The sequence below is a fragment of the Hyperoodon ampullatus genome (assembly GCF_949752795.1).
Source record: "Hyperoodon ampullatus genome assembly, chromosome: X".
Lineage (NCBI taxonomy): Eukaryota > Metazoa > Chordata > Mammalia > Artiodactyla > Ziphiidae > Hyperoodon > Hyperoodon ampullatus.
The window spans coordinates 17,751,550-17,775,179 of record NC_136913.1 but is presented as its reverse complement, the minus strand read 5'-3'; the positions used below and the strand labels follow the sequence as shown (position 1 = coordinate 17,775,179).

Below are 23,630 nucleotides of genomic sequence, written 5' to 3'. Positions count from 1 at the left end.
CTTGCTTTCCCTTGTTGCTTTTAATATTCTCTCTTTATCTTTAATGTTTGTTATTTTGATTACAATGTGTCGTGGTGTATTCCTTGGTAGGTTAATCCTGTATGGGACTCTGTGCTTCCTGGCCTTGGGTGACTGTTTCCTTCTCCAGGTTATGGACGTTTTCAGCTATTATCTCTTCAGATATTTTCTCAGGCCCTTTCTCTCTCTCTTATCCTTGTGGGACCCCTATAATGTGAATATTAGTGCGCTTGATATTGTCTCAGAGGTGTCTTAAACTGTCCTCATTCTTTTCATTCGTTTTTTCTATTTCCTGTTCACCAGCTGTGATTTCCACCACTCCTTCTTCTAGCTCACTGATCTGTTCTTCTGTCTCATTTAATCTGCTATTGATTCCTTCTAGTGTATTTTTCATTTTAGTTTTTGTATTCTTTAATTCTGTTTGGTTTTTCTTTATATTTTGTAATTCTTTGTTAAAAACTTCTAATTTCTTGCTCTGTGCATCCATTCTCCTCCCGAGTTCTTTGATCATCTTTACGAGCATTACTCTGAAGTCTTTCTCAGGTAGATTGCCTTGTATTTTTCCATTAGATTATTAGTCTTAGAAGTGGTTGTGACTGTAAAAATTAACATTCAGCTAGATACATGTACTGTTTTCATTTATATCTGACACACAGTAGGTACTCAAATAATGGTTAAAAGAATGATAGAGCTAATGATAGTGGCTAACATTTATTGAGTGCCTGCTGGCCAAGATTTATTGAGTGTCTGGGGATGAAAGATGAGTGAGACCTATTTCTTACCCCTGAAGCACTTACAGAGTAGCTGAGAGAGAGACTTTTGGACTCATACAGTGGTCAGTGCTGTGGCCGGGAATCCAACAAAGGGCCACAGATGCACAGGCTCTTAATCATCATCAAAGGTGTTAAAAAGATGACAGAAAAAAAAAGATGGAAGAAATGGCTGTTGGACCTTGGATGTCCTGTCTTCTTTTTTTCTTCAAGAGCAAGCTGTTTACCTAGCAAAACACCCAATAATTTATGTGTTTCAGATAGTACTGCTTCATGGAGTAGGTATGATGCTATCAGAAACATTTAAAGTTTTTTCTGGAAGAGATTGATGGAGAAAGTGCCCACTCCTTGGGGAGCTCAATTTGACATTGTTTAATTAACCTTTTTGAGTATAATTAACCAATCCCAAACTGTTTAACTCTTGTAACTTGAACTCTGGGCACCAAAGCAGAATGTATTCTCCCCATGATAAAACTACAAGAAAGATTTAATATCGCCTCTTTATATGCATTTTATATGTCTTTGTCAGTTGTTGTCATGCCATTAATTATAATTATATTTCTATAATATTGAATTTTGAAAGAAATAATTGAAAAAACAATTGATTATTGGGCCTGGCATGATTTCTCCCACATCTTAACTTTCCTGTGTTCCCTTCTTGATGGAATATATGGACTGAAGAGCTTTCTTTAAAGCTTTGTATCTGTTCATATATACTGCTCTCACTGTGACTGGTTATGTTGGGATCTTTCAAATTAGCAGTGGAAATGATATAATCAAATTATATTAGGTGGCAGTGTCAACTTATCCCTTGTTTGCAGAAAAAGTGGCAGTCAATAGTCTAATGATTGGGAAATACTAAACACATTTTAATTATTAATTTTTAAGTCAGTTAAAATTTTGTATAGCTAACACAGGCACATGGTACCAATTAAAAGGGACAAAATATGTTTTCCCTGTCTCTCAGCCACCCTGTTTCCCCCTCTGAAGGCAGTCTCAGTTATCACTTTGTTGTTGTGTATTACACAATGAGGCATGCATACAAACTCACACAAATGCTTGCATACATTATTAGGCTTTTTACATAGTAACACGTCTCGGTGTATATTCTTATTGGCACTTATGGACCAGCCTCATTCTTGGAGAGAGTTGCATGGTGTGGATTCATGGAACCAGTTCTCTACTGACACACGTTTACATTCTTTCAGTCTTTTGCTAAGTTAAGCAATGCTGTAACCATTAATTTTGTACATATGCCACTTTGCACATGTGCAAGTGTATTTGCAGTTTAAATTCCTAGAAATGGAAATACTGAGTCAAAAGGTGTAGGCATTTAAAATTTTGATAGATAATTGCCACATTGCTTCCCACAGAGGTTGTACCAATTTATACATCAGTTTATACTCTCAGTGGAAAGTATGAGTGGGTATCTTTCTCTACATCATTGCCAACATTATATTACCAATTTTTTTGATTGTTGCCAATATGACAGATAAAAATTATATCTTGCATATCAGTAGGGCTAAGAAATCCACTGGGTATCAGAGAGGTCCACTGAGAAACTTTATGATATTTAATATCAAGAAAAGAAGGTATCTCATAATTAAGAAGTTATTTACATCCCTCTCTATGTAGACTGTCAGCTTCTGGAGAGTTTTGTGCTTGCTGTTCTCTGTATCTCTCATACTTATTCTCTGTGTGAGTACCAGTTGTATGCCAGGCACTGTGCTACGTGCTGTGTAAACATTCTAACACAGAAGGTGTAAATGCTACAATTTTCATTTAAGAAAATAGCCAAAAGGATTCAGGGTCGTTCTGTGTAGTGAATACTGTACAGATATGGTCAGATGAATCCCACTGTAATTTGCATTTCTCTTGTGAGCATGGTTAAGCATCTTTTCATGTGTTTGAATCATTTTTTTTCTATGAATTGTCATTTGCTATTTTTTGTTGGGTTATTGATCTCTTTGCTGATACTTTGTGGAAAGAGGCCTGTCTTTATAACAAGCAATATTCTCACACTTTGACTTTTGTCTTTCTTGATAAACTTTTTTTTCTATGTTGTATTTATAGTTTTCTGTAATTCATCAACCCTTTCTTTTGTGGCTTCTGGATTGTTGTATTTATAGTTTTCTGTAATTCATCAACCCTTTCTTTTGTGGCTTCTGGATTCTGTGTCAGTGTCAAAGAGTCTTTCCCACTCTGAGACTGTAAAACCTTTCTCTCATGTTTTCTTCTAGTGTTTTTAAGGTTTACTTTTTAAATGAGTAAATTTATTTTGAATATCTAATATTCAGAGTGTAAAAAGAAATGGTATTGCTTGTTTAAAAAAATGAGGCACTGTGTGAATTTTTTTTTTTTTTTTGTGGTACACGGGCCCCTCACTGTTGTGGCCTCTCCTATTGTGGAACACAGGCTCCGGACGTGCAGGCTCAGTGGCCATGGCTCACGGGCCTAGCCGCTCCGCGGCATGTGGGATCTTCCTGGACCGGGGCACGAACCCGTGTCCCCTGCATTGGCAGGCGGACTCTCAACCACTGCGCCACCAGGGAAGCCCTGAATTTTCTTACTCTATCTTCTTCCTACCACTCTTAAGCCAGATCTGTATCCTCTTAGGTGAGAAGTTGATTGTGATCCAGTGAGCACCAGTTGTATCATTGTAGGGATGATACAGATTTCCATGTTGTCATAGCTTTGGGCTGAATTGAAAATACTCCCCCTTGCCTGTAGATAGCTATCTTGCCCATAACACTCTGTGAAATTGGCCATTCATTTGACAAATATTTATTAAGTGCTCACTAAAGCATGTACAAACAGTTGGTTAGTATTGATACCCTTTGATCCAATGGTAATAATCTAGCTGTTTAGCAGGGCATGGGCATATATAAAGGCATTGACTGTCATGCAGGTAATTGTGTCTTACATCAGGAGGCTATGTCATCTCTTTGGAACATGAAGGTAGCCGGTCTTATATTTGTCCAGAATCTAGCACTGGCTGAGCTCTTTGCAGCATTCATTCCCATCCTGCAGGTCAAGAGCCTCTTGCCTGGACTTGTGCTATTGGTGATTCTTGGGAGATAATATTACAAATATATGATAGTGTAGATAATGCAGTTGAAGATTTACATAGAGACATAACAGTAGGTATCCTGTTACTTTAAAAAATTAGTTTTTGAGCTGAAAATATCTTAGGTGTCTTTATGATGATATGTCAGAGCACTTTTCTAAGTGGCAATGAAATTTGGAAATGTAAGAAAGCCATTGTGATATGAGACATCAATGTGGTTTCACTATGTACTTTTTCAGGGGAAGTTATGAAATATTTCAAGCATTGGAGAAAGAAACTGAATAACAAATACCAGTGTGCTCACCACTCTGCTTTATCATATCCTCATATTTTGCCATATTTACTTCAGATATTTTATATACATTTTCTTTACAATTGTTTCTAATGAACTTGGCGCATTTTGTGGTTCAGCGGCATGGGTATTTCAAAAAATATTGTGGGGCTTCCCTGGTGGCGCAGTGGTTGAGAGTCCGCCTGCCGATGCAGGGGACACAGGTTCGTGCCCCGGTCCTGGAAGATCCCACATGCCGTGGAATGGCTAGGCCCGTGAGCCATGGCCGCTGAGCCTGTGTGTCCAGAGCCTGTGCTCCGCAACGGGAGAGGCCACAACAGTGAGAGGCCCGCGTACCACAAAAAAAAAAAAAATTGTGATAATGAGATGTATTTTTTTAAAGAAATGGAGTCTTACAGATAGAGCTGAAGCTCCCTCGGTGTCTACTATTACTTTCCGGATACTTGCCATGCCTTCTCAGGTGTTTTGAGACTAACTAGCCTATTGTGAAGCGAGCCAAATGCTGGGAAAGCAGTCTCTGCGAGCAGGGACTGTTCATGGGGTGGCTGCTTCTTAAACTTGCCCTTTGTGTGCAGAGCGGGCAGAAAGATATCATGCATGTGTGTGGCGGGGGTGGGCGTGGCGCTGTGCTCTTCCAGGATTATGTATCTATTCAAAACTCTCTTGATCAGTAGATTTGGGGTAAGGGTTTGTTTTTAGTGACTTCCTTTTACATCCTGCCAATGGTAATTTTGCAGAAAGATTTTCCATGAACTAGTGTAGGGGGCACTAGTACTAGTGATCCCATACCCACATCTAGCTCTAAAGGAAACCTTACCCTTCAGAAAGAAACAGACCATGCTTGAGGGCAGGCTGACAAACGATGCCTCTTTACCCTGCCCTGCGTCAGCCCTGAGCTTTAGGGGACCCTGCCCAGCCTCACTCTAATGCCGAGGGAAGCCCGGGACCATCATTTCTGGCTGGTCAGGGCAGCACCGAGCTCCCCTGGTATTAATGGCACCAGCCTGCTCTGTGTGCCTGTATTCTTTCTTGGTGGCAGGAGAGAAGGAATTATTGTGAGATGTGAGGAAAGCAGCTGAGGTGGAGAGGAGGGGCGCCTTGGAGGCTGATTGTGTCAATTAGATGAGATGCCCCTTGGTTCACCTACTTGGTAGGGTTCATCTGGCATGTTCTGACCATTTATCTCCTTCATATTGATCCCAGAAGGCTTTCCACCCACTGAGATGAATACTAAAACACCCAAGCACTAGCTTTTCTGGTTTTTGACCTCCTAGGATGAAGTATTAGCACATTTTGATTGAAAAGAATCTGTATTCTTCTGGTTTACACATTTATGTTGTTCTTTTTACATTGAAATAGCATACAGTGAAGTGCAGAGATCTTAGAAATACAGCTCAGTGAATTTTTAGGTGTTTGTACACCTGTGCAAACCATCACCCAGACCAAACTGTAGAACATTTCATCCTCCCAGCAGGTTGTCTTGTACCCCTCCCAGTCAGTATCTTCCCAAGGGTAACTGCTATTCTGAGATCGCTCACCATTGATTAGTTCTGCCTGTTGTTAAACTTCACATAAATGGAATTGTACAGTGTGTGATGTCTTGGGTCTGGCTTCTTTCACTCAGCATTCTGACTGTGAACATTTATCTGTGTTATTAGGTGTAGATCTCTTTTTTTTTTGTAGCACTTACTATTTAATGATGACGTTAATAATGACAATAAGTAATCAATTTGTATACTACTCTCCAATTCACTCTTTAATCCTGAAGACACCTCTATGATGGTGCCAAAGCATTTAGCATTAGACTTCTTTTAGGGATGACAAAAGAGCTGCTTAGAGGCTTTCACTATTGCCCGCAAGGTCACCCACCTGATAAATGATGATGCCGGGACTAGTTCTGGTTTTTTGACTCACAGCAGCGTTCTTTCCATCCACTGTGATACCTCTGTCTTAACTTGTGTCAAGGTTGGTAGAAAACATAAAGGATGAGAGGAGGGAGGGGCCCCCCAACCAGACCTTCACTGATGTTTTACTGTGTAGTATTTTGGTTAGTTGAAAGAAGTTAAGGTTCAACTGAGCCAACCCTCTAGCACCTGTATAGTATGTAATGGATGGGGGAGGGAGAGGCAAAGAGGTAGCTGACTGGGCTTGGCTACCAGCCACATCCAGGCAATTCCGCTTATCAGAAAACAGACGATGCTAGTTTAGCTCCAGTTGTGTACAAATTATGCCTTTGCCCAGTGAGGCTGCTGTTTGCAGGCTGCTAAATGTGTCACAGAGAATTTTTGCTAGAGTGGCATTATTGGGGCTTCTTGGCGTCCAGATGTGGGTAAGCCATCTCAGACTCTGATCAGCACACTGCTTTGGGAAACAGAAATGGTGTGAATTCCCCTCTCCTTTCACTCGGGGGGTCCTTGCAGCAACAGCTTGAGTGTCATTGGAGCATCGATAGTTTATTGATGGCCTCAGTTTTACTGTACAAGCCGAGTTTCCATTGTTAAGGCATTAGATTTGAGATAAACTGGGTTTCCTTTACCTCCTAAAGAGGTTTGCTGATACCCCGACTATTCTGTTGTGTTTTAAAGCAAGTAGAATCATTGCTGATTTATATATGTGGGCAGGTATGAATTTCTGTAAGCCCCTGTGGCCCACAATTCTGGTCCAGGGTGTAGTCTCTACCACTGAGATAGTAGGATCCATGTTCTTAACAAATGGTTAAAAGTCTAGGCCTTGTGGTCAGAAAGCTGAGACTGAGGGCTGGGGGCAAGGAATGCTCATACCCAGGAAGTCTGTAGAGTCCCATGACCTGGATCAGAACCTCGGAGAGCTCCAGGTACAGGGATGCTGGCAGCTGTAGGCAGGCAGGAGTTACTGCACTGCCAAGTCCACCCTCTTTTGCAGCAAAGAGCTTTTTTGTGTGGATGATAGGGTCTTCAAGGATTTCAGCCTTTGTACTTGTGGGCTTATGGATAAAGCAATAAATTAGATTCTTTAGATGTGGAGGAAAGTGAAATTTTCCACTGGAGCCACCAGTGGGGTGATTTTGGCTGTCCTTGCTATAGCCATGACACTGGTTCTTCCTGGGAGGTGAGGTGTAAGCAGGAGAGCTCTGCCTAGAAGGCCCGCAGCTGGGTCCCACGGCCTGCCCTGCCCCCTGCAAGCCTTGTAGCCTTTTGATGATCTTGCATCCTCTCTGAGTCTCATGATTCTTGTCTGCAAAAATATATCAGTCTAGAAAAATCAGGATTTCTTTCAGTAACAAAATGATAGTGTTATAGTGAGGAGAAGCGAAAAAAGATCTGTTAAAGCACTTTAATGTATATAAGCCCTTGCAAGTGTAAGGTTGTGTCATTACCGGCCTCGTCACCTATTTTTGGAGCCTACCAATAGGAGTCCATGACATCAGATGTCTGTGAACATCAGGGTGTTCAAACAATGCACTCCTACCATGCATTTGCATAGTAATTGGCACCCTGGGGTCAGCATGTATGTCAGATAGTTTGAGCCAGAAGTGAGTACACAGGGACATGTGGCTTGCTGTGCAATTTGAAAACTTTTTGAAGGAAAGAGCTTGCCCTGTGGTCTTTTGGAAGTAACTGGAGGGTTTCAGTAGGAAAGTGACAAGAGCAGACAATTGTTTTAGGAAAGTGTCCCTTGAGATAGTGTGGAGGTTGAGAGGGGAGGGGAGGGACTGGAGGCAGGCAGGCCTTGTGGGGAAGAGTGGTTAAGAGATGAGCTCTGAAGCTAGACAGGTTGATTTCCAATTCTGGCGCCTACTTGTTTGACCTCGGACAGGTTTCCTTAGCTCTCTGTGACTTGGCGTGTGCATCTGTGAATAAGGCTGTTACGCAGGTTAAAAGTTGCAGTCCAGGTGCAGCTCTTAGAGGAAGCTTTGGCACATGGCAAACTCTCAAATGTAAGCTGGTATTCATGTGTATTTTTTACTGTGGTAAAAATATATCTATAACATAAAATTTGCCATTTTAACCATTTAAAAGTACAATTCAGTGGCATTAATTACATTCACAATGTTGTGCAACCATCACCACTGTCTGTTTCCAAAACTTCTCATCACCCCAAACAGAAACTCCATAACCATTAAACATTAACTCTCATCCCCCCCATCCCCTTACTCCCTGGTAACCTCTAGTCAATTTCTGCCTCCATGATTTTGCCTGTTCTAGGTGCCTCATATACGTGGAATAAGACAATATTTGTCCTTTTGTGTCTGGCTTATTTCACTTAGCATGATGTTTTCTAGGTTCATTCGTGTTGTAGCGTTATCAAAATTTTATTCCTTTTTAAGGCTGAACAATATTCTATTGTATGTATATACCACATCTTGTTTATCTGTTCGTCTGTTGATGGACACTTGGGTTGTTTCTACTTTTTGGCTATTGTGAATAATGCTGCAGTAAATGTTGGCATACAAATATCTGTTTAGGTCCTGCTTTCAACTCTTTGGGGTATATACCTGGGAGTGGAATTGCTGGGTCATACAGTAATTCTGTGTTTAACTTTTTGAGGAACCATCATGCTGTTTTCCACAGTGACTGCACCATTTTACATTCCCACCAGCAATGTACAAGGGTTCCAATTTCCCCACGTCCTCATCAACACTTGTCTTCCTTTAGAAAAAAAAAAAAAACCTAGCCATCTTAGTGGGAATGAAGGGGTATATCGTTGCGGTTTTGATTTGCATTTCCCTAGTGAATAATGATTTGAGCATCTTGGCATGTGCTTATTGGCCATTTGTATATTTTCTTTGGAGAAATGTCTATTCAGGTTCCTTGCCTGGTATTCATGTTTTTAAGGCAGCTTGGGAGGAAGGAGAGAAACAGATTGAGGAAGTAGATAGAGCGCAACTGGGTGGCTGGTTAGATATGAAGGTTAACACTGAGTTTTCCAGCCTGGGTAAGTGGGTTGATGATGGGCTGTCAAGCAAGATAGCTCCCGTCTCTCCCAGAGAAGGGGCCGGTTGGAAGGACGATGTTGGGTTTGGGTGGGACTGCATTGAGCCTGGTGTACCTGGGTGTTGGGCAGATGGAGAGTCTTCAGGATGCACCGCCATGCCTACATGTCTGATTGGTTTCTTTGGAAAAATGCAGGGCATATTTTAAGTTTTCTCCTCCCTGTTTGAATCTAACAAGCAACTTAAGAAATTAGGTCATCATGAGGCTTACGTATCTGGCAAATGGGAACAATCATTGGGGGGACAACAGAATCTGAAACTTATGAACCAACCTCTCTCCTGTTGCTGGTTTCTCAGCCCTTAAGCACCTGCATGATGAGATCAGTCCTTCAAAGCTCACGGGTTGCTGCTCTGAAGCCTTGGGTGTGAACATTCTTGACAACCATAGCTTCTCAGGCCTTCTCCAGTGACCACCCCAGTCTGTCAAACATCTGCACTCCCTCACCCCTGCCTAACTGCATCGTGGTTAGTGCTAAGCAAGTGCTTACCATGTCACCTGCAACCCACTGAATTTCTCTGAATTACTCCTTGGCAAAATTGGATGTTGTATCACTGCGTTATGTTGTGTCTAGGTGGGAAATTTGTGTTTGCACAGTCATACCCGCCCTACAGTGGAGAGTGATGTTTGAGCAACTGCTCTACCCCCAAAGAAGCAACCATTGGGGAATGAGGCCCCATGGTGCCTTGTTTACTTCTAGAGCCATAGCAGGCTGGCAGCCATCACTAAGAAAGCATCCTTTCATGCGGCTCAGGCTGGCAATGTTTGCAGATTGTCCCCTGATGCCATCTGCCTGTGAGGCTGCAGAAACCCCCAGCAACTGCTGTTCTAGCAGGTGCCGGGGCTGCTGAGGTGGGAGTGCGTGTACGTACACACGCATGCACACCGCTTTGTGCTGGGTTGGCCTGGGGCGCCAGCTGAAACTCTCAACCCAGCAGAGCACCAACCGCAGTTGCTGGTTTCCGGTGAGGCCCTCATGAGGGAGAGAGGGCGAGGCTGTTGTGAACAGAGCCAGCAATCGGGGAATTGGATACGGTAACTAACGCTCGGGTGTGTAGGAAGCTGCCAGGCGGTGGCTATGTTTTGACAAGCTTTTGTTCTGTTTTTTCCACCTCTGCCCAGGCCAAATTGTGGCCTCCCACCAAATTTTCCATCTCCATGTTCATTCATAGAAGGACCCATGTCCAGTTCTTGTCCCAGGCTCTTTCTAGAGAACACATCTCTCGTCTCTGAGCCCTTCCTGCCACCCAGCCGTGCTTTGGCTCCAGCCCCTTAGCTTTCTCTTCTTCCCAAGTCAGTGTGATCATGGATGCAGACAAGCCCAGAACCCCCCCTGCCCAGATCTGCACTTTGTGAGTTACTATCATTTCCGGCTATTAATGCTTTTGAAAAAAATTATGTAAATTAGTCGAATATCAATAATTTGAAATAATTGTATCAGGCATCAGGTTTTTAAAATCCAGATCTTAATGGAGCTTTGATAAGAGACCACCTAGTGTAAACTTTTTCTGTAAAGGGCCAGGTAGTTTTGGCTTGGATGTCTGTTCCAACTACTCAACTCTGCCGTTGTAGCATCAAAGCAGCCATAGGAAATACCTAAACGAAATGAAGGGGATTGTGTTATAATGAAACTTTATTTACAAAAACATGTGGTGGGCTTAGTTTGCCGACCCCTGGCTTAGAATGATAGTCTTTATTTTATTTTATTATCTTTTATATTTTTCTCTCTCAGGGATTAAAAAGCCAGAGGAAATTGGTAACTGTTAATGAACTTAAATCATCTTCCTTTGGGTTTAGCATAATTGTGAGCACAATGGTGATTTGGGAATATACTTCTTTAAACCCCTGTTGGGAAGAATAGAAACCAGAAGGCCTTTGAGGGGCGAGTCTGCTTGGCCAAAGATTGTCATTGTTCAAAAAACAGAACAGGCTGTCATTTGGAGCTGTATGGTGGCCTTTTTGATCCCTTGGAAAGACCATAGTCACAGAAGGTTGCATTGTATTGGACATTATTACATTTTATAGGACCAGGTGCTTGTCTAATAAATGTAAGGAAAACAAACTACAACATATAGAAAATGGTGTTTTTAAAATGTTTTGCTGACAGGGAGACCGGCTCAGTGCTTTGTGACCACCTAGAGGGGTGGGATAGGGAGGGTGGGAGGGAGACACAAGAGGGAGGGGATATGGGGATATATGTATATGTATAACTGATTCACTTTGTTATACAGCAGAAACTGACACACCATTTTAAAGCAATTATACTCCAATAAAGATGTTAAAAAAATAAAATAAAATGTTATGCTGAGTTGAGGTCACTATAGTTCATTTCCAGAAAGCTGAAGCTTAACATAGTCAGAGACATTCTAAAATGTTAAACTACAATCTTGTTTTCCTTTTCTCTGTCCTCACAGGAAATAAAGAAAGAGATGAAGAAAGACCCTCTCTCCAGCAAAGCTCCAGAAAAGCCCATGCACGAAGTGTCCAGTGGAAATGCGTTGTTGTCTTCTGAAACAATTCTAAGAACCAACAAGAGAGGTATGGCAAAGAAGAAAGAGCCCCTCCCCACACACAAACCCAAACTGGCAACTTCTGGGTGAACTGTATCAAATTTTGCATTGCTGGAAAATTGAATGGCATTTGCCCTTTTGGTTTTGATTTTAGTATAAATTTTGGGTGCATACACACTCACACACATGGCAAGTAACGATACAATAACTATACTAAAGGAAACTAATAAACAAAATTTTCTTGACAGTGGGAAAGTAGACTAAATTTGTAAATGATGATTTTTCTAGGACTTTAGCTTTCGCTTTCATATCTATTTTTTTGGCTGAAATGTGACTTCAGAGAACACTATGGTGCCAGCTGAGCCGGGCACGTCTGGCCATGCTCTCTTTTTAGTGTAAGGGCAGGCTTTAGCAGGGTCTTTCTCTCTCTAACCGCTGGGCTCCGCCTTGTCTCTCTTGGTTTAGGAGGCAGTACTTACAGAGATATAGCTCATCCATCCATCTGTCTAACCAGGAAACCTTTCACCATCTTGTTTCCCCCTTCTGAGGCCTCAAGGCAGATTTTTCAGGTATCAGCTTGTTGGAGTTTTGTTTTCTCCCCTATCTGCCCTTTGTGACATTGTTGTATGAAATGGTAGGAGAGATTCTATAAGATGGCAGAGACAACCCGACTCAATTCTATACTAAGATGGAAACTGGATTGCCTCAGTTTCTCCTGAGCCCACCCTCCCCATGGACCAGGCCGGGTGCACACTAAGCACGCCCGAGGTAGATTAGCTTTCAGCTGCAGGCTTTTCAGGGGCTTATTACTTCCTTAAAGAGAAACATAGAGCTGTTCAAAAGCAGGAGCCGGAAATGTATTAGCAAAGAGTTCCATTAAAAAGAAAAAAAAAAAAAGACAAGTTTACATAACCATGGGGAAGAACAGCTAATCTTTCATCAAATTTAGACTGCATAAGAATTTGTCCAATAAACTGTCCATTGATCATACTGCTTGAGACTTCAGCTTTGTGTCTCTCTTCCTTCCTGCTTCTTCCTCTACCCCCTCCAGCTGCCCTGGGTTACATTTCCTTTTTTGAATTATTCAGATGAAATATTGGCTGGAGGCCCACGCTGTTTAGCAGCTATAGGATTTTCTTTCTTTTCTTTTTTTTTTTTTTTAAACCCCATCCTGCCAGTGGAGGGGATTTTCCCATTTTAAGAATTTAGGCCTACCTAGCTCTAAAACTATAGTCATCTCCCAGAGCACCTCCTGCATTCTTGCAAATAGGTTCCAGAACTCCTGAGGCCTGCCCTCATTGGACTTGGAGAGCTAGAGTTCCCTTGCTGATCTGAGCCTCTCCTGTTTCTCCTGATGCTCCTTGGGTCAGTGGGCCGAGGAATGGCATACACGTAGACCAGCGGCAAGGCCTCTCTGGCCAGCCTTGTTTTTGTAAAGCAAATAAGAGAATTAAGGTAATTCATTAATTTAACAAGATAAGGGATTAATTAAGTTAAGGAGTTAAGGTGATTATCCAGGTAAGTTCGACAAAATTACCTGAGAGCTTTAAATCAATGAAGGAATCGAACTTTTTAGATAATTGTCTCTTTACAACGAAAAATCTGACCTTTGAGGTCCCCTACAGAATTATTCATTAACCAGAAAATGGCATTAAAGGGACCGGCTTACTGACTTAATGTTTTCTTTCTAAGCCTCCACCTTAGGCCTACAGCCTGATTATGACCAACTTTTTACTCTTAGGTCATAATCTGCCAATGGCTCTGAGACGATAGCACATGGGGGCATCCTGTAAATATGAAACACATAACAAACCATCTTCATTCTGTCCCAGGCTTCATACTGACCCCCGGGTCACCTGGGCCACACATAAATTTCCAGTTGAAGGGAAGAATTGTGTACCAGGGCCAGTGCCGTCTTTGGCCCCGCCCCCACCCACCAGAGCTAACAATATCCTACTGCTCCTTATAATAAACAGCAGGCTGGATTGATTGGCCTTGTCAGGCCACATAAATAGTTCATTGTGCTGAGCTCAAAAGCTACATTTTTTTCCCACCCCAAATCAATGAAAAACCACTTTTTTCCCCCTTAAAACAAGGATCAGAGGCTAAATCTGTGGGATGATTCTAGTTACTTGTAAACACTTCTGTCCAACTAATTTTTCAAGTTTTATGAGTTATCATAAATGACCAAAGCCTCCTCCTTCCCTTTGTTTCCATCGGGCTTTGTCCCTAGAAATCTCTTGGATGTTTTTGTCTGTTGCTGTTGTTATGGAGGGAAGTTGCTTTCAGAGTTTAGTAACAGGCTAATTTGATTCACTAACATGGGATTTTCTTATAGTATATGAGTCCACCTTGTGATTCAGCCTTGGACCCTGTGTGAATTTAGTAGAGTTAACACAGGTTCTTTTTCTTCATCTTTATCAAAGTTGAGATGACTATTCACTTTATATGGGCCATATCATTTGATGCAGGCTTAGCAGTGGTTTAATAAAGAAAGATTGAAGTCTATTTCTATGAAAAGTCTGAAATTGAACCATTTCATTATGTCCTGAACTTGAGATACACTGAGCTGAAGAAGTTTGTCCAATTGTGTCCAGCGATTTTTGCGTTGGGGACGTGCCTCACTTTGCAGCAGGGGTGAATGGGTTGTAGTAGCTCACAGTGTGGGATGAGCTCGCCCTCCCCAGGCACCTGCATAAGGTCAAAAGATATTCTACATTTGAAGGAAGCCATTCATAGCCTTGAGAAAAGGCCAGGACCATGGAAACATTAGTTTGGGGACCGATTAGTTTCAGTTTTCAGCTTTAACCTTTGCAAATCTCTACAGAGTTGATTTAGGGAGGTACTGGAATGACTCCACAGGCTTTTTATTTGAGAAAAAAGATGTGACTGAAATTGAGAGAGAGAGCAGATCATCCAGTTGGCTTGGCAGCCATCAGCTATATATTGCAGACATTAGCACTGTTAAGGACAGTTATGTCTGCTCTCACCCTTGACCACTTCTCTGGGCTTTACCCAAGTCACAGTGAAGGAGCTTCCTGGTTAAGACAAGCTTTCCCCAAGGCTTAAGAGGTCATTTTTAAGTTTAAACTTGCAGCATGGATGTTATATATCCTAAAGTTATCCCAGACTCCAGAATGTTGACAAATTGCAGCCAGAAAATCTAAAATTTTTTCTTTGAGCCAGAAGTCATTCTCATGAACCAGAAAGAAAAAGGTTGTCTGTTTCCTTCTGAGAATGATTTATTCTTTTGTTTCTTCTATCATTGAACCCATATAAGAGAGTGATGGGCCCTTCTAAATTGGAACTTTGCTATATGGAAGATTTTTTTTTTTAAGATATTCATACCTTGAGTTTCAAACCAAAATTGAACAGAATAGGTACTTTAGCAGTTAACAGCAAATACAATAAATATATCCTTAAAAATGAGCAAGGAGGATTTTGTTCATTTGAATATGGACTCTTTTCTACTTGAAGTAAAATGGAATAAAAAAATCTTTTGGTTTCATCCTTATAAGGGTTTCCCAATCAACTTTATCCATGTGATAGGTTAAGTGTCCAGGCTGGAATCAATACCCTGCTGGCCTGTGTGAGGATCAGCTTCTATTTCAGGGCTGCAGTTTCCCAGTTTTTGCACTGTTGGCAGACCTCATGGGGAAGCTGCCTCTCTCTGAACCCCTCCTGCTGCCTATGACTTTGGACACTGTTCCTTACTCACTTTGGGGTGGGTACTAACAGACATTCAATTACACATGTTTACTGTGTGCCTACTATGGCCCCTGGCCCTGTGCTTGGTGCTGGGGCAGATAGAAAAACTAGAAAACACCAGCTAGTCCTGCCTCTAAGCAGTTCCAATCTATTGTATCACTTGGGAAATGTTGAGAAAGTGCTGCACATTCCTTATATCTTTTTCCTGGCAAGGTGGGGATATGTCTCTTATTTACTTCTGTCATTCTGAATGTGAAGCCACTCCGCGTGTTTCTGGTTGGCTTTATATGTCCTTGTTTCTATTTCCAGTTTATCATGAATTCAGTGTTTGGTAAGTCTCTATTGTATTTTGCACATTTATTATTCTTTGCTACTATTATTATTGTTGTTGTTGTTATGCTCTCCTGATATACAATGTATTTTATAATCATCGTTTTAAGTCGCTCTGCTACTCTGGCATCTGCCTTCTGAAAGATAATCTGCTTTTACCATCTTTATTTAAGGTTTGTTATGCATTTGCATTTTACTGCGCCTTCCAGAGATTAGTGCTGAAAGATCTGATGGCTTAAAGGATATTATTTGTAACAGGTATAGCACTGACGCTACGAGATAAGATTCAAGTTGAGATGGGGGAGAGTTGCTCTCTAAGTTGGTATGTGGATATGACTGTGATTATAGAACATGACTCTTTGAGGCTCATTTCTCATGTGTTTAGTCCTTCAGACAGGTTTAATTCAAAAGTTTTCCTTGACAGAGACGCCAACAGCTGCTCTGCCTCTGGTGACACATTGTTGCTTTAAAAGTTAGTGCAGGGCTTCCTTGGTGGCGCAGTGGTTGAGAGTCCGCCTGCCGATGCAGGGGACATGGGTTCGTGCCCCGGTTTGGGAAGATCCCACATGCCGCGGAGCGGCTGGGTCCGTGCGCCATGGCCGCTGAGCCTGCGCATCCGGAGCCTGTGCTCCGCAATGGGAGAGGCCACAGCAGTGAGAAGCCCGTGTACCACAAAAAAAAAAAAAAAAAAAAAAAAAAAAGTTAGTGCAGAAATTCTCCAGAATTCATTTTGTGTGTTGGTGGGTGATACATACATGCCCCTCAACATAATATGGGCCTAGTGTTTGTGCACAGAAGGGCTCTCCATTTTGGTCTGCTGCCTGTAGCTGTCAGAAGAATTTTACCTACTGTTTATCTTTCTTTCTCTCATAGTTTCAGCACTTGTCATTCAATCCCTAAACACATCCGGCCATAGTGACCTCCCTCCCTTGACTGTACTGAAGGGGAAACATTTGTTCGAGCTTTCATATCTTTAGCATTTACTTAGCAACTTGGAATAATATCCTTGAGGTATCCATTGGCCTATTCATCAGAACGTGAGTGAGTGTGTGCATGTGTACATAAGTGTGCACGTGCTGCCATGGCACTCTTGTGTTGGCTCAGAGACAGTGGCATGGATCGTGATGGCTGTGGGCTCCTTTTTTGAAATGAAACTGTAAACAAAGGATGGAAAAAGTATGTCCTTGATAAAGAGAATGTCAACCACTTTGGTTTTCTAGTGCTTTGTTGTTTAAGGTAGATGTGAGATCTGGGAATTTGTTTCTAGAAACAAGACTTTTTTCCTTTCAAATTTCTTTTTGGAGAAGCAAATGTGAGTTACCTCCAGTTAACTAGGAATCGGAAAATGTGGTGTGTTGGGTCAGATTTTTCTTCAAGTTTCCAAATCATCTGTCATTTTTACCTAGATTGCTGGCTTTTATGGACAGATAGAAGAGTAAGAGTTAAGAGAAGACATTACTATTGTGTGGAAGCTCTTGGCTATCTCTTGAGCTATTCTTTCCCATGGGAAGATAAAAATAAAGCCTGCCATCTGGCAGTGAACGTGGATGAATATCATATATAGTCATTCAATAATATATATGCCTGTGTGAATGTATCTGTATGTGCATTTATGGTTTTTTGGGGGGTTTTTTTGCACCCGTGGGCCTTCATTCTTGAAAGTTTGAGAGTAAAGGGGCCATAAAGAGGTCTTGTACAGTAAATGATCCTTGTCTGCATTTCTGTTTTATTAGGAGCCTGTGTTAGGACCAGTAATTGATGTTAGAGTATGTTGCCCTTGTCCATTTTCTTATCTGAGTAGTACTGCCTGTTGGGCTTAGGGGTGGTTGTGAAATGGGTGGAAAGAAGCCATTCTAGAGGGACGTTGCTTTCATATTTTTTCTATAATTTTTAGTGTGTGGGTCATTGACAAAATTGTTTTTAGAATTTTTCTTCTATTATGTTTATCTCCTTTTAATCTCTGTGTCTTAGTAGTAAGGTACTAACAGTGGAGTCATGAGTTTCACATGGAATAATGATTTAGACTTCCACCCAAGTCCACCCAGAGGACCATCCCTGAAGTGGTTTTGTGATGGTGGCTCCACCTGGTGGCTCTCCTAGGAAACTCCTCCTCCTCCCCACCTTTTCTTTCTCCGGGGCAGAATCTTAGGCAGGATGCCTTTGGTTCCTCTGATTTAGTGTTCTCAGTCCATGAAATTCCATCTCAGACCTACGGCCTCTCACATTATACACATGTTCTCTTTAGCTCCTTTCCTTTCTCTTCTAACGTTTGCTCCTTGAACTCATAGAATCTGTTTCTCCATCCTTGTTCCATCTGTTTTACCCCTACTGACCAGGATCATTGTTGATAAGCATAAAAAAAAAAGACTCCTATAGGCACGACTCTAGGTATAGATATTAATTTGGACACAATAAAGAATTACACTAAAATCCATATTGGTAAGCCATGGTCTCCTCCTTAATAGCTCCAAGTACCCCGAACTACTTCTTCACTTCTTGTTGAACGCAGTTTTCCTCAAAGGAGCAGTATTTTATTACTGATGTTGTTTTCAGTTGTCAGCAGGTGGTGAAATAAAGAGCCAACTGACTTTGCTGGCTTCATTATCGTTTGTCACTTCTCTACAGGATGCCCCTTCCTGCTTAGGCACGGGCTGCCCCCCTGCCCCCCTCTGGGTATACCACCCAGCATAAGTGTTCTTGATAAATAAATTTGTTTCTTCTTTAATTTCATTGTTTAAATTCTTTTTTACTTGATGACATTGCAGATGTGCCTTGTTTTAGCTGCATTATGGGTTAGTCTGGGAACTTAATCACCACTTATGACTTTGTTTCTATGGGAAAAAGATTTGGAGTTCTAAACACTGTGCATAGTGCATAACCCACTTGTAAATCTGACTTGATTTTTTATTTTGTTTTTATATTGCTGGCATAAAGCCTTAGGTACCTTTTAAAAGTCAGAGAGTCCATATAAGTTCGGATAACTGAAGTTTTCTCATGTCGTAGAGGAGTTTACGATTCACATGGTGCAGAATGCTGGAATTGTACAAGCTCTGTGCAATACACCAGGCTCCAAGGATAGCTCTGGGTTCAGCCACATTGCACCATTGTACGCAGTGCTTATTTTCACAAGTCCTGAGTTGGACCTTAGTGTGCCCAAGTTTGTATGTATAAGGCATGTTGTAATAAAAGAGGGTACTTTTGTATATTTCCATCTATTGGAGAGGAGACGATGCAACAAGCTCAGATAGATGTTGGCCAGCATTTCCCAGCACATGTTGTGCAAAATTGTAGCCCTATAAAATATTCCACAAAAGGGGGAGAAAGAGAGAGATAAGGACATAAAGAGAGAGAGAAAATTGGCTGTCTGGACAAATAACTTTTGGGTACAGCTGCACACACTAGCACCCTCTTAGAGACTAACAAATGAATTAGCATCTTGCAGGCTGTTAGATGTCCTATGTAAGGAAACCTGCTTCTCTTTGACCACCGAACCACGTTTTACTGAAGACTAGTTAGGACTCTGCTTTGGGGTATGCTGGGCTTTAAAATGCCAAGCAAGGAGCTGTCTAAGCATGTCCAAGATCATCTTCAGAGTCTACCTTGCACAGGTAATGTTAGAGTGAGTGAGCATAGATGGTGGTGCTGGCACTGCAAGAAATGACTGATGATGCTTCTCAAGCCCATGGCCGTGAAAAAACAAGTTAGATGATGCTACAAGAATATTCCCAAAATCTAAAACTTGAGAGCCAGTCTTTTTGGTAGTTTTTCAAGTGACAAGCTGAAAGAGATTTTTTACCTTGATCGTTTTTTGGGTCCTTGTATCTAGGAGTGTCCCCCTGGGCTGGGCTTTGGCAGGAAAAGTGGGCTGAGTGGGCGGACCCAGTGAACTGCGAGGCCAGGTCCACCTGGGACTTGAGTCAGGCCAGAACCTGGGAATCCAGGGGCGGATTTTATAATGATGACAGAATGGTGGTCCCCTGTAGTCAAAACATTCCCATTTCCTTCTCTATCTGCTTTGATAGAAATGCAGGGAATCTTAGCTTTTCCTGATACCATTAAAGCCTGATTCGACATGGAGAAGAGCTTTGTTCATTCTCTCCCCTTCCTCATGAAAGAGGCGGCCATTTTGAGTTCAGGTGATGAACCCACCCGTGGGGCTATGAGGACAAGCCATGTAGCCTGATGTTTCAGAGTTCTGGAATCATAGAATTCCTGAGGTGGCTGAGGTCCCTGATAGTGACCCAGCCTTTGGCCTGATACAGGGACCCATGGAGTTTCTGCCCAGGGGACCTGAAAGGACACGCCTGTGGTCTGGGGGACTGACCTTTGCTAAGGCCCACGTGGGCTTCTCCTTTTCAAAGGGGGGGAGTGTTCTCAGAAGAGAGCTGGTAGGTTAATTGAAAATAGTTAATTAGAGGTATTGTACTGGGACAGTAGCTGTCCTCACTTGTGGAGAAAGCCCTGGAAAGGGGGCCTTTTCTTCTGAAGTTTCCTTATTCTCTTTTAATTACACAGATTGGTCCTACTGGTCTGTCATCACAGCCTGGTCCCCCCATGTCACCTGCAGGCTCAGCTTAGTCTTTGGACTTGCGGCTTTTGGTGCTTGTGAAGCTCTGGGACTGTTATGCCCTGAACAATGAGAACATTTCATGGCCCATCTTCCTAACCCACTGTCAAGCTGACAGCAGGCCCAGTTACAGTGCTAGGTGGGCCACCGTTTTGCCCCCACCTAGAAAGGGAAAGAAAGAACAGCTTAAAGCTTCCCCTGGGGGGGTGTGTGTGTGTGCATGTGGCAGGGGAAGCACATTAGAAGAGGACTAAACTGCTTGTTCCATTAGTGTTTCTCTGGAGACCTGAATAAGCTCAGTGGCAGCAGGGCCTTGTTGCAGGAAAAATGGCTGTAGGCAGAGTCCAGACCCCCCTTCCGCTACACCCCCAAAGTTTCTGTGGGACTTAGAGCAACTCTCATACTCTGTTTCTAATCTGTAAAATAAGGAGATTACTCTTGTTAATTTCCTTAGGGAAATTGTGAGGATAAAAATTAGGAAAGAGAATAAATTTAGGGGCAGAGGGTGGTAATAGATTGAAGTAGGGTGGGGAGTCACTCCCTGAATATAGTAGTAGTTGTTATTAAAAATGATAAACTGCTAGTAAGGCCCCAGAGTGTTGGGAAGAAATTATTGATATATGGAAACTAATAAAGTGTTGTTTCCATGAAGCAACCAGTGATCAGATAGATGTGCACAGAGCATTCTCCAGGATAGACTATATGCTAGGCTATAAAAGAAGTCTCAGTAATTTTAAAAGGATTAAAATCATGCAAAGTATGTTCTCTGGCCACAGTGGAATGAAATTAGAAATCAACAACAGAAGGACATTTGGGAAATTCACAAATATATGGAAATTAAACAACATACTCATAAATAACCAGTGGGTCAAAGAAGAGTCCACAAGGGAAATTTTAAAATACTTGGAGGGACTTCCCTGGTGGTCCAGTGGTAAAGAATCTGCCTTACAACGCAGGGGACGTGGGTTCGATCCCTGGTCAGGGAACTAAGATCCCATATGCCATGGGGCAGCTAAGCCCACGTGCCACAACTACTGAGCTCACGCGCTTCAGCTAGAGCCTGCGTACCACAAAACTACAGAGCCCTCGCGCTCTGGAACCCATGCGCCACAACTAGAGAAGAGAAAACCCACACGCCACAACTAGAGAGAAGCCCACGTGCCTCAGTGAAAGATCCTGCATGCCTCAACGAAGATCCCGCGTGCCGCAGCTAAGACCCGATGCAGCCTAAAATAAATAAATAAATAATAAATAAATCTTTTAAAAAAAGGAAAAGAAAAAAATAAAATACTTTGAAATGAGTGAAAATGAAAACACAACATTTGAAAATTTATTGAATGCAGCTAAAGCAATGCTTTGAGTGAAGTTTATAGCTGCAAATGCCTATATTCACAAAGAAAACAGATCTCAGATCAATAGCCTAACTTATTTTCCCAGCTTTATTGAGATATAATTGACATATAACACTGTGTAATTTTAAGGTGTACAACATAATGGTTTGATATACATATATATTGTGAAATGATTATCACAATAAGGTTACTTAACACATCCTTCACCTCACATCATTACCTTTTTTTTTTTTTTGGTTGTGGTGTTGGTGAGAACATGTAAGATTTGTCTTTCTGTGATTTATTTCACTTAGCCTAATGCCCTCAAGGTTCATTCATGTTGTCCTTATTTTTTATGGCTGAATACTATTCCTCTGTGTGTGCACGTGTGTGCATGTGCATGTGTGTGCATGTGTTTGTATCACATTTTTAAAATCCATTCTTCCATCAGTGTAAACTTAGGTTGTTTCTGTCGTGAATAATGCTGCAGTGAACATCGGGGTGCAGATATCTCTTTGACACAGTGATTTAATTTCCTTTGGATATATACTAGAAGTGGGATTGTCAATAGCCTAACTTTTTACCTTAAGAAATTAGAAAAAAGAAGGGCAAACTAAACTCAAAGCAAGCAGAAAGAAGGAAATAATAAAGATCAGCGTGGAAATAAAAGAAATAGAGAATAGGAAAACAGTATAAAAAAATCACTGAAACCAGAAGTTTCAGTTGGCTCTTTGAAATGGTCAATGAAACTGATAAAGTTTAGCTACGCTGATCAAGAAAAAAGGAGAGAAGACTTAAACTACTAATACGAGGAACTAAAAAAGGGACATCGCTGTTCATCTTAGAGAAATTAAAAGAATTATAAGGGAATACTATGAATAACTTATACACTGCTGGTGGGAATGTAAAATGGTACCTCTGCTTTGGAAAACAGTGTAGCATTTCCTCTAAGTTTTAAGTATAGTTACCATATGACCCAGCATATCACACCCAAGAAAAATGAAAACATATGTCCACACACAAACTTGTACACAAATGTTCATAGCAACATTATCCCTAATAGCCAAAAAATGGAAACTACCCAGATGCCCATCAACTGATGAATGGATGAACAAAATGTGGTTTAATCCATACAATGGAATATTATTTGGTGATAAAAAAGAATGAAGTACTGATACATATTACAACATGGACGGGCCTTGAAAACACCATGCTGAATGAAGGAAGATACAAAATATTTCATATTATATGATTCCATTTATATGAATGTCCAGAATAGACAAATCCCTAGAGATGGAAAGTAGATTAGTGTTTGCCCAGAGCTGGGTGTGGGGATGGAAAGTGACTGCTAATGGGCGTAAGGTTTCTTTTTGGGGCGACAGAAATGTTCTAAAATTAGATTGTTGTCGTGGTCGCACAATTCTGTAAGTACATAAAAACCATTGAATTGTACACTTAAAATGGGTGAATTTTATGGTATATAAATTATATCTCGGTAAAGCTGTTTAAAAGAAAAAAGATTGCCACACAAATTAGTGTTAAAATGCAGCATCTGGTTGTGCCTATCTGTCTGTCCATCTCTTTCTCTTTTCCGTCCTCTGCCATTACCCCCTCCCAGCTGAGGGACAAGATGTGTCATTCCATTTATTCAAGTCTCTACGAATTATATATTTCTCAGTGAAGCTTTATTTTTTCCTCATCCAATCAGTTGCCTAGGAGATAGTGAGTCTGAGGGATCAAAAAGACACTGTTTTGCTAGAGATGACCTAAATATTAGGTAATCGATTTGAGAAGGGTAGAGAACTGACAGTGGCATTCTATTGTTCATTTCTCAAGGAAAAAAAAAAGAGTTTCCTGTAAATCAAAAGCCAAACTTCTTATATTCTAAGTTCTGTGCTTCATAGACAGAGCCTTTGCTGGAAAGGAGAGAATCCATTTATGGTTCCAGTTTTTCTTGCCGTTGTCAGTAACTCTGCGTTGGCCATTTTTGCTCCTAAATCTTTATCTGCAGCTCTGATGATTTCTTTAGCAAAGATTCTTAGATGTGGAATCACTGGACAAAAGCAT

General features: G+C 41.5%; 1 protein-coding gene across 6 annotated transcripts in view; it reads left to right on the top strand.

Moving 5' to 3' along the window:
* The window catches only part of SH3KBP1 (SH3 domain containing kinase binding protein 1), a gene marked incomplete at its 5' end in the record, with an annotated part of 262,811 nt that overhangs the window by 40,581 nt on the left and 198,600 nt on the right, over positions 1-23,630 (top strand). For all 6 annotated transcript variants that reach the window (XM_079726907.1, XM_079726911.1, XM_079726910.1 and 3 more), the window contains one exon: positions 11,532-11,655. In XM_079726907.1, the coding sequence (XP_079583033.1) occupies positions 11,532-11,655 (124 nt within the window). Of the gene's footprint in view, positions 1-11,531; positions 11,656-23,630 lie in introns of those variants that run through there.